General features: G+C 43.8%; 1 protein-coding gene and 1 long non-coding RNA gene across 11 annotated transcripts in view; both read right to left on the bottom strand.

Annotated features, from left to right (window-relative positions):
* BLTP1 (bridge-like lipid transfer protein family member 1) overlaps positions 1–14,150 on the bottom strand; it is a 113,881-nt gene extending 99,731 nt beyond the window's left edge. For all 10 annotated transcript variants that reach the window (XM_084518066.1, XM_084518068.1, XM_084518072.1 and 7 more), the window contains exons 1-4: positions 14,023–14,150; positions 5,995–6,124; positions 2,321–2,437; positions 420–498 (exon numbers count right to left, since the gene is read on the bottom strand). In XM_084518066.1, the coding sequence (XP_084374192.1) occupies positions 420–498; positions 2,321–2,437; positions 5,995–6,091 (293 nt within the window). In that variant the 5' untranslated portion in view covers positions 6,092–6,124; positions 14,023–14,150. The remainder of the gene's footprint in view (positions 1–419; positions 499–2,320; positions 2,438–5,994; positions 6,125–14,022) is intronic.
* On the bottom strand, positions 11,213–13,061 carry LOC311436406. The gene is made up of 2 exons (XR_014692820.1): positions 12,890–13,061; positions 11,213–11,854 (listed from the first exon to the last, which is right to left on the bottom strand). It is a non-coding gene; the product is annotated as an uncharacterized lncRNA (long non-coding RNA).
* Positions 14,151–14,749: the final 599 nt, after the last annotated feature.

Here is a 14,749-nt window from a genome sequence, read left to right as displayed (position 1 = left end):
CTATTTGCTAGTTTGCAGTTCATGAAACAAATTATTCTCACTTCTGGGATACAAATGCCAAACTACTTGGCCCAAGCAAATCTTCAAGACTTAAGCTCAAGAGTGTGGACTGCAAGCCATTAATTAAAAACAGTTCTCCTTCAAACTCTAAAATGTTTTCTTTTACACATATTAAGGGCCACTAGAATCTTATTCAGTACTCACTTCCAATTGATAATGCTCAAACAGCAGATCAGCTAACAAAATGTGCATCTCTAAGAATGTCAAAACACTTTAATCAAAATAGTTTATTTTTAACATATATGAGTATACGTACTACTCATTTGTAAAATGGCACTTGGGTATGTGTTACTTCGACATACACATTTTCTGTATTTAACATCAGTGTTTAGAACAGTGACTCCCTTGGAAATCCGTACCTGATAGACATGTCTTCTGTGATGAAATAGATTTCTCGAACCATGACTTTTCCAGACAGCACAGAGAACGAAAAGGAACCTAATTTGAGAGAATTTACAGGGTGTTAGCCTGAAATTGTTGATGCTTTAACTTCTGAACAGGAAGAATACAGTGGTCAGTTATCTGAAATATGTTTACTTGGTATCTTGAACTTCAAAAACACATTGACACTCAGAGGAGAAAGGAAGTCAGAGGTTTAGAACACACATGACAAGCACACGGCTCTAAGAGGTGTCAGGTTTGGCGTCATCCAACAACACAACTGACCGTCTGAGAAACACAAGTCACTCAGGAACACCCAGGTACCTTGCAAACTTTGTGGGACGATCTAGGGAAGCTATTTTGAACAATTTTCCTATTAAGCTATTGTATGCAAGAACTATATTAGAGAAATATAGATTCCTGATTGAAGAATTTTTCAAATTTTAAATAGCTATGAAGTTTTCAGTGCAATTGTTTTGACAAATTGTGTTTACAGCAGGAAGGGATTAATGAGTATGAAAAGATCAGCAGGTATTGCAATAGCCCATAATTTTCCTAATGCTTTTCATTTCACTCACAAATGTAAGTAAACTATGATTTGTTAAAGCAAAAAACCACCACTAATTGATTGAAGCCAAGCTGTTAATCATGGGATTTAATTAATGTTACGTTCTTCTTACTGATTAAGTTGATAAAGAACACCATATATTTGGCTAGCTACGTCCAGCTGTCTTAACTTAATAGCAGTTTCACACAGAAATTATAATAAAAGCCTATAGATCAAGTGTAGCAGCCAGTACGATTTTCAGCTACACTGCTGTTCAAAAAGCTGGATTTGAAGCTAGTTTGGATTACAGTTCTTAAATTCTTGAGGACATATGTAAATTAATGCAGGGGTCAATTTGGTAGGTGGGTATGGCTGAGGTTGTGGTTTTCGGTTGTTTGTTTTAAAGTTAACACTCCATTTATGATCAATAGTTGCAGAAAAGTCCAGAAGTAAAGTAGTAGCCATTCTGGAAAGCAGCGAGAGGAAGGCATGCAAGAATAAATGAAAGTCAGAAGTGCAGTCAGAGTGAGGTTGTGGGATACAGCCCTCTGTGACTCAACATCAGATATTTTTGTAATGTGGGTGAGTGCCCAAGTGATTTGTACTGACCTGTTTTATTCAAAAGTGTTTTAAAATTATAAAAAAAAAAAGAAGAAAAAAAAAAGAAAAAAAATGTAATGGATTTTGATGGAAACGTTCTAGCCAGTATAAATTCAACGTATCACACTGCCAGTATGGACTAACATTATTAGTTGTTCTGACAGCTTATTTAGAAAGCAAGGACACTGCTATAACAAGGAGCCAAGCCTTGAGACACCACCATGCTCCTTTGAGCCCAACCAAACAGTTTCTCCGCCTGCTTCAGATGCCATATAACCAGCCCCAGAGGTGTGGGGAGTGGGAAGCTGTGCCCCTGAACACCAAATCACCAGGCAAAGTCAAGCAGCTCGTGTAGGCTCCTTGGGACCAACCTCCTCTTAGGAGGCGGACCATTAATGATATAGGGCTTTGAGAAGGTAATGGGAAACATACAGGCTTTACATACCTAAGTATAAAGAGTAAACAGAAAAAAGTACACCTGACAATAAAAATCCATCAAGTGAACATTAATACAAAACAATTAGACAATGAAAAAGAGGGTGTTTTCCTACCTAAACCAGAAATCATTTCCTGAAGCATGTCATTGAACTTGTTTCTTTCTTAAATTAAAACCATACTGATCATTTCCAAATTACTGTAACAGTAATTTTACCTCCACTTGGTTTTCAGCAAATCAAAGTATAATAAAAAGCAGTAGGTAAAAGCAACAGCGTTACAGCAATCTTCACTTACCAATATGGATGTAGCCATGCTTATATAGCCTGTTCAGAACCAATGTTAGAATGAGTCCAATGTTCCGGGAATTATAATAAGTTAGGTAGATAATCCATCCACAAGACAATATTGTCGCTGTTAAAAGATTACAATGAATTAAAATATTTTTAAAGCATTCTGGCCTAGATAAAAGCCTTACCTATTAAGACTATAAAACCCTTACCTATTGAAATTATAAAGTATAATGTTCTTCCCACTCTCAAAAAAAAAAAAAAAAAAGAAACTGATGAGGCATTTCAATGGGAAGGAGGGTATGAGAAAGTTGTGAAAAGGGGAAAAAAGCAAAATGCAAATTTCAGAAAAGTACAGTCTTTTATTCCCCAATTTGAAGAACAGGCCTACTGAGGGCAGGAGACAGGCACCATACATTTCACTGTCATCTCCTATCCTCTTAAATTTCACAGATCAAATGGTAGCAAGCATTATGCCACACAACCATTGTATTTCAAAATACCTAAGAAAATATGATCTACAGAAGTCAAACGACATTCCTTCTCCACCCTTTTCCAAACCACGAATTGTAACTTAAATTTCCTGAACACAGACAATTTTACTCTCACACCTGAAACTACATGAATTTCCTAAGCTGCTGGACCTCGAGAGAAACAGACCAGTCTATGGGATAGCAGAAAACTGTCAACAGTTGGAACATGGAAAGAGGAAAAAGCAATCTCGTGAAAAACATGCTAAAAAAAAAAAAATTAGGTCTGCTAATCCCCAAAGTAATTTTCACTTTAGTTGATTAAGAGTTGGTAACCTATTTCTAACTACAAGGGTTCTCAAAGATTCCAGAAGGACAAACCCAAAAGCAATGGGGCTGCCAGGGAATGGACTACTTCTAACTCTCACTCAATAAATTATCAACCTGCTTAGTCCAGAGCAGAATAGGGAATAATGCAATTTTTGTATTTAAGGTACCTCTGTTTGTTATATTAACTGACCTTTATAACAAAAGTTTTCCTTTTATATCTATTCTATACTTAAAAACTCAGATTTATTGTGCTTTTTATGGGAAAACTGAAGTGCAGAAAAACACACAGGTGTGATGTCTTCACTCTGCAGAGATTTCAGGTAATTGATAAAAATTTTACTTAAAAAAGACTTGTTCATTTACTAGACCTTAACATTTTTGCAGTCATCTGTTCCACCACAGTGCCTGCACTTTGTCAAAAGACGAGGAAGAGAAGGGAGAAGAGAAAGACTTGTATGACTTTGTCTTTTTGTTACTGGAAAAGGGATCCAGTCTAATCAAAACTGAAGTAGCACATACACCTGGGCAAGTAAGCTGCTTGCCGTGTAAAACAAATCAAATCTTAGGTCAAAGCTCTGCACGGGTGGTAATTCCACAGGAACAAGGCATGGAGGGTTAAAACGAAACCCCAGAAAAGAAAGTGCTGCTGGCATTCAGAGAAGGCACTCTGCAAGGGCAGCATTTACCTCACCTTGCTTTTAGATGAGTAAGCTGCTCTATCAGTGAAGGAGAAAGGTGGCATGACTCACACTCAAAGGGTCTCATTCCAGTCGTAAAACTTAATTTGAGATTAAAGTTCATCTAGGCACTTAACCTAAAGCCAAGAAGGTCTCCTCTCAAGGTGACATTCTGAAGAAAATCAGCAAACCAATACACTTCCCAGACACCACAGTCCTATACACTGCCTATATAACTTGTCTCACATCTGCCCCAGATTTTACCCTTTTTTTTTCCCCCACTCACCAAATTTGGTCTCCACTACTAAATGACAGATCCTATAAACTCTATTAATCTCATTATTATATTCCTTGATTTTAAAAGCCTCTTCACTGCAATTACATTTTTGGAAATTATATTTGAAACATTTCACTACATGTGATTTTTTTAAAACAGATTGTGCGAGAATTGTGCAACAACTCTTTGAAGAGCATGTTCATTTCTGAAATTCATCACCTCTTACTTGAATCAATATTTAGCTGTTTCAGGATTAAACAGAAGATAAACTGTTGACATCTTTTTTTGTTCTCTTTTAACAGGATGCCATAGGTCAGCAGATGAAAGCAGGGAAGGAACGATTGGTTGAAACTGGGTCAAGATTAATGAACATTACTTTAATGCCTTTGTATCCATACTTCATAATAACAGGAGGCTACCCAGAATTTTCTGTTGTGTCATTGTTTTTAGAATACCAGGCACCCCCTTACAAATGAAGAGATCAGCAGCTCCCCAAAACTGCATAGATGTACATAGATCAATCTACCCTTAGAAAAAAGGAACAGACTAGATTATGTCTTGAAGTTCCACCCACTGTTCCTTGGAATATAAATTTGTACATTTAATATGCTCAAGCAAATAAGAAAGCTAAGCAAAGCCTTTGGTTTGATTTATAGTTGTTAAATGGAATTGCTTATGTCCTACATACTTCCCGAGTAGTATTAGTAATTGTTTGTTCTGTAAATCCAGTGCAGAAAGTGAAAACCAGAGGAAGAAAAAAATCTGCAGACTGCCATTTGACACTTTTATTCTTTGGTAAAAGACCTGAACACCCCTAGGTCTTAATTCAAAGCTTCCGGAGACAGAATTTGCAGATCTGTTCCATGTCCTTTCCATATTTTATCACAAGCAACTACTGGCATGGTGACTTCTCTTATCTTCATCTGGATTACACTTAAAATTTACGTTGCATGCAGATTTTCCACTTCAACATATTAAAAGTGAAAATTAATAATATTCTGGAAGCAGCTTCAGCTATCTGCCTATATCCATTTCATTCAACTTGGCCCACTGAAAAATAATTGCAGTGCACCAATTGCCAACACACACACACACAATTCCCAAAAGTCAAAAATGAAACTTTTTCCTCTGCTGCCCTTTGCTCTGGGTCTAGGAATCAAGGCTGAAAAGCAGGTATTGCTTGTTCTTGTAAAAGTCACAGTTCAACATACGTCTAACGCCTTCATCCAGACCTGAATCTAACTCAATGGTTATTTTGCTCTCCCTGCCCCACTCGTTCACATGTTCAGGAAATACAAGTTCCTACACACAACTATAAACAACAGCACCAGTGTTATAAAGACTAACATAAGTCTAACTAAGGTACATTTACAAGAACTACCTATAACTGAGCACCCTGTGCCTAAAGGCTTATTGTGACACAAAGTTTGGTGTAAAAGTTATGTCATTTAACACAAGTGTCTTTATACCATGATTCAAATGATGCATGCTGTATTAAATATCTGTAGAGTGAAGTTACTGTATCTGCCTGTCATGTGCTACAATGCCAATCCTGTCATTGTATTACTGTTAATCAACAGCTTATTCTGGTGTTAAAATAAACTTATTTTGCAGAGAGTTCTCCCTGGGCTCTTATTTTGCAGAGCAGCAGTTGCAGAGCATCATTCTCTGCACACTGGACTTCACTCCTGAGTATCCCAGCAATATTAGTATTGAAAACAATACTGTATTTTCTTTCTGAATTACTTAAATAGCATTGTCATACATCACTAAGCAGTTATATGGCAAGTAAAAATCTGTTTTCAATGCTTTGATGTCTTTTGGCCAGAATTTCTCTATTGGTATACCAACGTTTTGAGAAGCATGTTTAAAAGTACACACAAACAAAAGAACAACACTTACCCAAAGCAGAATAAATTCACCTTACCTACTAACAGCCAAACAACATTGGAGTCATGTTCTGTTAGGAAGTCCTCCAGCTGTGTGATACTTGGGACAAAACTATCATTTTTCCTTTGATCCATTGCTAAACTGTTGTTGTGTCAGCACCTATAGAACTGAAGGGAAAAAAAAAAAGAGTAGTAAGTACAGCACGGTGTGGAGAACATTAGGAATGTTTAACGTGGTGTAACAGTCTGCTTCACACAAATATGAATACATTTTATTCCTTCAGTAGCATCTTTATGATTCTCAGCTATCCTTTTTTTTTTCTCCTCTAGAGCAGAAACATTTCCACCCAGAGCAGAACACTCCTATCTGCTGAAACGAAGTTTCCAGGCACGTGCTTCCCTAAAACAGTGCAGATCAACAAAATCCCAGACTATGCTCTCTAAATTTAGTACTCTGACTGCCCTGTATAGCAAATAATAGCAAACAAGTTTAAAAGGCTGGTGTACCATAGCACTGAGTTAAAAGGCAACTGAACATAGAAGTAAAATTGTTAAACTTTCTAAAAATGTAACAGGAGACTAAGTGCACACTGTGTTCGCTTAGTAGAGGTTTGTTCCGTAAGATGTTCCTTTCAGAGCAGCATTAATTGCAGTTTATTTCAAGATAATTGCTCTATTGCGCTTGTGAATTAAGAATCTCTCGACTCCGTGCTGTAACTTAATCCCGCAGTAACTCACGTCTTTTCTACCACTTACTTCTAACGTGCAGGATGGCAAACGGATCATTTGAAAACAAAAAGGACACATGCTATTTCTTGCACAGATGCACCACTCCCTATAGGTCATTTCTGTTCAAATCTCTGTTCGTGTACCACTGCATTTCTTAACCAGCTGCGTAATTCCTGTTTTTTTTCCCCCGAGTGCTTACATATGAACTTTTCTCCTCATTTTAACGGGTGACACTGGAGAGAAGAGGCGGCAGGGCAGTTCTTCGTACCAACAAAGGGGCAAAAGTCCTAGCCCAGGACAACGATTCAGAAGTTCAGGTTTTAATTCCTAAGGGCACAGAGACCTATGGAAGTATTTGTTCACGTCTGATGGTTTCTTTAAGCAACTGAGTGAGGAAACCTGATTTCACAGAAATTTACTAGGATGGAAGAAACCTCCAAGACCATCTACTCCATTTGTTTCTGTAGGGGAGGAAAGCAGTACATACATGTAAATATCTCAGACTCTGGGGGCTGCAGACTGTTTATGGATATATGCAGATGCCCGGGAGTTGAAAGGTAGTTAAACCTGGTACAAAGCTTTCACTCCCCGTTTGTGAACTGCACTAAACCAACGTTTAATTCACAAAACAAAACAAAAAGTTCAATCCCTTGTCTTGAAGCCATCCCAGAGCAGTACAGCTCACTCAGCAGAGCAGCAGCAGCCACAAGCAGCAGCCACACAGCCCCCTGACCACACACCCTCTCTCCCCATGCACGCCGTAAAACTCAGGGATGAAAAATTCGGCTGCCTTCAGGTATAGCTGCCTAACGCAGCACAAGGTTGCCCTCAGGCATTGCTGCTTGAGGCAGCAGTGGGGCTTTGCTCCAGCTATCCCACTGCCATCCCACACCCCACAGACACTTCCTCGCACGCTGGGGCCCGTGGCGCAGCCCCCTGCACCCCTGGAAGGCAAAGCTCAAGGGTGCACGGCCAGGCAGCCTTCAAGAGCAATGAAATATTTCCATAACCTCTTAATCCGGCGTGCCCAGTAATTCCCTCGCTTTGCGATGGATTTGCATCGGCTTATAAAAACTGGCTACATCATGTCACTGGTACAGGGAGAGCAGAAACCCAGTCCTTCTGATCTCACGCGCTTATTCAAAACAGCCACAAATCATCTCGCAACTGGGTTATATTAATTAAGTGTGATTAACAGGGAGTAGCTCAATTCCATAACATTCATAATCATCCAGCGCTATTTTACTTGCATTACTTTCATTTGAAGTTTTCTCCCTTGGATATCATCTGTCAAGCCTTCTTACAAGGAGATCATTCTGCTTTCTTTCTTTTTTTCTTTTTCTCTTCCCTTTTTCTTTTTTTAAACACCTTCCAGCTCTGGCAGCCTGCCTGGCTGTCAGCCTTCAGCCCTCAAACAAATCCAGGTAGGTTTCGTTTCCTTTCCTTGTCAAATGTCTGACACTCTCCGTCAGATGGGGAACACAAAACTGAATGTCATCGACAAGATCTCGGGATTTGAGCAGCACGAGCATTTAGCTCAGTGATATGGTTTAGGGGGGGACTTGTTAGTGTTAGGTCAGAGGTTGGACTCAATGATCTTGGAGGTCTCTTCCAACCTAGCTGATTCTGTGATAACATTTCTGAAATAATCCCTATTTCTAAGTGTTAGCAAAGGAACTAATATTTACCCAGGTATTCCTGTAATAAATAAACCCATGCCATCTCTCACTACTGTAACCTGATAAGAAAACATGGAAGAGAAGCTGAAAAAAAATGCCCTTTAATGCATTTGTCTCTCCTGCATCTGGGTAAGTAGTACCTTGAATTAGGAGCCCGTGTTTTGAAGTAAAACAAGCGCAGCCCCACTAACAAGCACTAGCAATTTGCTCCCTACCTCTTCTGATAAGAGAGAACAGAATGGGGAGGAAAGATGAGGAAAGTACTAAGCAAAACACAAAACTACAAAAGAAAAACCACCAGGCACTGCCTCTAGGAGTGGCGACAAAGCAGCCGCTATGGTAGCTCCCCTACCAGCAGGACTAAGCAGCATGACACACACATATTTTTTAAGTCCTTGTTTTAAAGGGACGTTACAATGGCAAATTAAATTATGTAATGGTATGGTGATTTGCTTTAAGCCATTCACAATACCCTAATAAAAAACCTACATGCCAGCTTGTATTACAAAGTAGATGATGCTCCGCAGGCAGCCTCTAGGAGCTTTTAACCTGGGAATGGCAGAGGAACCGGGGAGACACCAGCCTGTCAGCACAACAGGGGGAGTTTGTTTCTTCCCTTCAAGAGAAGAATCAAACCCTCCTTTTGTGATCACGACCACTGTGGAAGTGTTGCCAAGTGGTCAGGATCACCTTAGCGAACAACACTAACAACCCTAAGAAAGCAACTTGTGATTTTCCTAGAAATTTATCGATTCCTAAGAAATTTCCTAAGAAATTATCATCAAAATTCCTACCAATTTAGCAAATTACACGTTTCCTAACTTCCGAAGAAATAAACTAGTGTTATACAACACTGAGGCAGGAAACTGAATGCTGTTACGGCTCTGTAGGACTGTGGCAAGACAAGACCGCGAGCGACGGGATGCTGATACTGACCGGCTGAAACAAAGGCTGCGTTCATCACATTTTGCCACCACTAGCCCAACCACAAGATGGATATCCTTGGAAGTTTTCTGGAACACTTTTGCTATTCACACACAAATAAACAAAGGAATCCCGCATCAGGCAACGTTTTCAAGTTTTAGAGCTCCACCACGGATCCTTTGAGGCCTGGGCCCACTGACGTCACCCCCTGCTCTCAATTGAGGCACCTGAGAAGCAGGAGGCAGAGGATGGGAGCCTAAGCTTGCAGAAACAGGCAGCACTACCGCCTGCACTGGGTGCACATGTGTCTCAGAGGGCACAGGTGCTTAATCCATTTTGATTACAAAGCAACTGCACCTCAAAGATTTAGGGCAACAGACAGCCGCTGCAGGCAGAGACTTAAGCAGGACGAGCTACTGATGTCGTCCTTGGGCATCTACATGGCGTGGAGGATGGAGAGGCAGGATCAGCAGCGTTAGGAGGCAGAGATGCAGCCTTTCCAGGACAGCCACGAGCTACTTTCCATTGATGTTACCTTCCATTACATGCCTCCACCCTCCGTGCCCTGTGCACGTGGCCCAGCTCCCTGCACGCATCCTTGCTCACCCCAAGGGCAAAACTCCTCTGCAGTCCGCAGAATCATCTAGGTTGGAAGAGACCTCCAAGATCATTGAGTCCAACCTCTGACCTAACACTAACAAGTCCTCCACTAAACCATATCACTGAGCTCTACATCTAAACGTCTTTTAAAGACATACAGGGATGGTGACTCCACCACTTCCCTGGGCAGCCCATTCCAGTGCCTCACAACCCTTTCAGTAAAGAAGTTCTTCCTAACATCCAACCTAAGCCTCCCCTCGTGCAACTTTAGCCCATTTCCCCCTCATCCTGTCACCAGGCACATGGGAGAACAGACCAACCCCCACCTCGCTACGGCCTCCTTTGAGGTACCTGTAGAGAGCGATAAGGTCACCCCCGAGCCTCCTCTTCTCCAGGCTGAACAAGCCCAGCTCCCTCAGCCGCTCCCCATAAGCCTTGTTCTCCAGGCCCCTCACCAGGCCTGGCAGGGAGGTGCCCCACAGCTCTGTCCCCACTCGCACTCCCTGATGGAGCTCAGGGAGGAGGTGGAGAGGTTGAGGGCTGTCCCCAGGCTAAGCAGGCTGCCCCCCAGCTCCCACCTCACACACGCGGTGTCTCCACCGCCCTCAGGGGCAGCAACACAACACCAGGCAGGCACTCTGCAGGGATGCTGACCGGTGGCTTGGTGTGCCTGTGGGTTCAAAGCGAGCTGCCAGTGTGTTCTTCTGAAGGAACAGCACGCTTGGCAAGTCTTAGGGGTGTCCTCTGGAAAGCACAGGAGTGGACGAGAAGCTGACCCTTACCAGCACCAGACAGAGCACACATCAGTGGAGATGAGAAACCCAGAAACCCACGTGCATCTCTGCACTTTTTTACAGTATGTTCTCAATGTCTCTACTGGTTTGTGATGATGATCCCAGAAAACAAGCCAGAACACAGTCCAGAAATATAATAACCATCTTTTTTTTTTTATATAAAGAACATATTTACTGTTCCAAATGTCACTTATAGCTTTTATGAGCTGCCTGGCACACTACCACAGAAAGCTGTGTGACTTCTGAGAGGAAGAAAGGAGAAGCAGCAGATTTTGGGGCACTGCAGTGACAGAATCACACCACTCGTTTATTTTCACATCAGTCTTTTAAGGCGTTGTGTAGTCTCCCTGCTGCAAATGAGAGCGAGGAGAGATAGAAGGCCCAGCCCTCGGTTTGTGATGCCCACACAAAATACTTGGGGCCTGCTTTCCAGGTGCATGTTTGGATTGAATTGAAGATGTGAGGGTTCGATGTTACCTAGACTTGCTCCTCCCGGTCAGACAGGCATTCTTTAGAGGAGAAACACACACTTAACAGAAAATGTAAAAGTTTTAATTACTCGACTCATGTATTATTCAAATTTTATCAGTACTAAAAGGATGTAATTGATGGAAAATGAGGGAAGTCATCTGACAGTCCTGGGGGATGTGCTTTATTTCCAGCCTACTCCCAGTATTCCAACCTGGACCAGGCTCTCAGCAAACACTCCGTTCCTGAAAACACCACTCACTCAGAAGTACCTACATCAAGCCTTTATAAATACATTTCAGTTACATCAAATACATAAACTAGTGTTAACATCAGCCTGAAGTGCTAACACTTAGCTTGAGGGAAAAAAAAAAAGCCCTGCTGGAACAAAATAATAAAAAGTTACAGAAGGCACGCATATATAAAAGGGGTTACAACCCCAAAAAAATAAAACAGAAGCCCATCTGAAAGGTGAATGGCCAACACACAACACCACCGCAGATCCCGTATCATGCTTTGGCTTCATTCAGGCAGCTGGCTGGGCAAAGCCCCAGCACGTGAAGCTGTGCAGGGGCAGGGGAAGAAGATGAGGAGCCGGCGGACCCGCTGCCAGCAGAGGCCTTCCAGCATCCCCTCCGCCTGGCAGAGAGCTGAAGCCAAGGGAACAGCAACACGGCCGCGAGGGCTCTGTCCTACACCTGCAACTGGAGACGAAAGCAACAGGTATTTTACTCAGTGCCTGGGAACGTCACAGTAATATCGGTCTTGGGCTGATAGAAAAGGAGAGGAAAAAAGGAAATGCTATTTAATCCCATCCTATGGAATACTCTTTTCTTCTGGCACACCTTGCAGAGATGGCTGATTAAAACAGTATCCAAAGATGTGAACAGAAAGTAAAATTTCATAAGGCTCGGGGAAAAAAACAACCGTATACGGTTATGAAGCAAGTAGTGAAATAAAGAATGCTGCCAATCCCCCTAATCTTCTGACTAGAATTTATGGGGGGTGAAATAAATGGGAGTGAAAGTTTACCAGGGACATTCCTCAGAGTTTCAGTTCAGAGAAATCAAGTGTTTACCAAGTATTTGTTAATTTGGAAAGCAAAGCAAAATCTGCTTTATAAAATAATGTCCACATTTCATTCCTTAAAAGTTAACTTCCAGTCGGAGGACATAACTCCCAGTTTCTACAGCATTTACAAGATAGCTGAGCTGCAATTGCACCCAAGACATAAGATTAAAGCAGAGGAGGTAAACTCCCCTAGTCCAAACAAATCAACTCTGATAACACGCACAGATGCTTCACATCTCCACTATGGGAGCCATGCCCACAACAGGTCCTTGAGGCCAAGAAATGGCATTTCCCTGTTCTACCCGCTTGGTCACTTTCTTTCAAAGGGTCTCCAGCAAGAGCTGGTACCTAGTCAGAGCCTGACGTAATTCAGCGATGTTCGAAAGCAGTCTCACAAATGCAAACACAACCCAGCTGAGCTTCCCTCTGAGGGCACACGATGTTATCAGCACCTAGGCGCACATTCAGCGCATTTTACAAAACAAGAAGCTGCCAACCTTGGCGTCTCTCCCAAAATATTCCGGCTAGGTCTGGAGACTTCAAGCCGGTCCCAGACAGCGTAGGAAGCTCAGTGAAGTCCTTAATCAACAAGTATGGTGAAGGGGAAGGAAGAGAAGTTGTTCTCAAAGCGTGCACACACACAAAGTAAGCTACGGGATAGCACTTACACAGCAATTCTGCTATCCGAAGAGTTGCATTTGCTTCACATCCTACAGCTGACTGAAGGCTGCCATCATTTTCAGCAGAAGAACTGAGATTCGGGCCCAAGCTCCTACCCCTCAGCCAGTGCTTGAAGCAACGGTAGTGGGAAACTGTAAACAAGCTGAACGACTGCATTAATTGCACTAATGAGGTCCTGCTCCGACCTCAAGCAGACACAGCCCAACTCCAGCCAGAGCAGAGCTGGGAGCCACCCCTGTCACGCTGCTGCCTGGGCAGCACCACTCACACCGCATCTGCGCCACAGCAGCCTGCCTTCGTGAGCAATGTGTGTGCTTAGAAAAGGAGGTAAAATTAAAAGCCTTCTTCAAAGGAGCTGTGAGATGCAGAAGTGATTCTTGCAGCAGCCTACCTGCTGGGATACGTTATATCTAACAGAGAAATAGCAACTACTAGAAAAGCATCTACATTGCAAATACACATAACACTCCTTGAGGAGGAGGAAAAAAGCTAGTTTGAGTGGTTTAGACAAGTACCAGCATCCAAAAGGAGTAATAAAACCCTTCACATCTACTGATTCAGGCTCCAAACAACCCAGTGATGCATTTTATCCCAAACCTTTTGAAAACACTGATGCTCTAAATACTTCAACATTATAATAAAGAAAAATGAGTTACTGTGATAGGTGATTTCCCCTCCTTCCCCCCTCCAAAAAAAACAAAACAAAAAAAAAAAAACAACAACCAAACAAAAAAAAAACAGACCGGTTTTGATAATTTATTTGTCAAAGTGCAGGGCACGAGTCCCAGCACAGAGGACCCGAAGGGGTGCCTGGTGTGGAAGCAGCGCTCCCCCTGCGCGCCTGGCAGCGCCCAGCTGCACTCCGGCTGCCGCTTCCCTCACTTTTACTCCAAATTCTACAAAATACACAAAAACTCCTAGCCACGTGTCCCGGCTTCCTCACGGGAGGGGGCTGCTTTGCTGCTAACGCTGCCGGTTTGGGCTGCTGAGGGGGAAAACCCCCGCGGATCCGCGCCAGCCCCTCAGGGCTCCTCACGGCCCGCCCGTGGCCGCCATCACGGCCCCGCCGCCCTCACGGCCCCCCCCGCGCCCCCTCCCCCCCCCCGCGCCCCGCACTTACGCCATTTTCCTCCGCCGCGGCTCCCCCACGGACCCGGAAGCGGCGGCGGCCCGGGCCTTCCCGCAACTCCCGGTGGGCACCGCCCCCGCCCCGGCCGCAGCGCCGCCGCAGCCAATGGGGAAGCGCCGCCGGGAGGTAGGGCCAACGGGATGGGAGGAGGCGCGGGGCGGGGGGGTGGAAAGGGCCAATCGCGAGGCGCGGGTGGAAGAGGGGGTGGGTGTGTGTGGGGGAGACCACGCCCTTCTTCCGCCCGGCTGTGGGAGGTGTTGCGCATGCGGGGAGACGGTGGTGACGCCGTGCGGGGGCTGGGAGAGGGCGGGGCTGGGGGTGAGGGAGGGCGGGGAGGGGAGGGGGAAAGGGGAAGGGAGGAACGTGAGGGAAAGGGAGGAGGGAAAGGGAAAGGAAAAGGGAGAATGATACGGGAAAGGGAAGAGAACAAGGGAAAGGGATAAGAGAAAGGGAAAAAGGAAGAGAAAAAGGAAAAGCAAGACCAAAATTTGTTCTTAAACACTTTAATTTCCAGGGCGGAGCGTGTCCCACAGAGCCAAAAACAGCTGGGGCTGGAGGGACCTCCACGCACACCCAGTCCCAGCCCCTGCCATGGGCAGGGACACCTCCCCCCAGCACAGGCTGCCCACAGCCCCATCCAGCCTGGCCTTGGGCACCTCCAGGCATGGGGCAGCCACAGCTGCTCTGGGCAGCCTGTGCCAGCGCCTCACCACCTCCT

This window comes from Aythya ferina (genome assembly GCF_964211825.1).
Source record: "Aythya ferina genome assembly, chromosome: 4".
NCBI lineage: Eukaryota > Metazoa > Chordata > Aves > Anseriformes > Anatidae > Aythya > Aythya ferina.
Note: the sequence above shows the minus strand (reverse complement) of the source record. Positions and strands in the feature narration are given on the sequence as shown.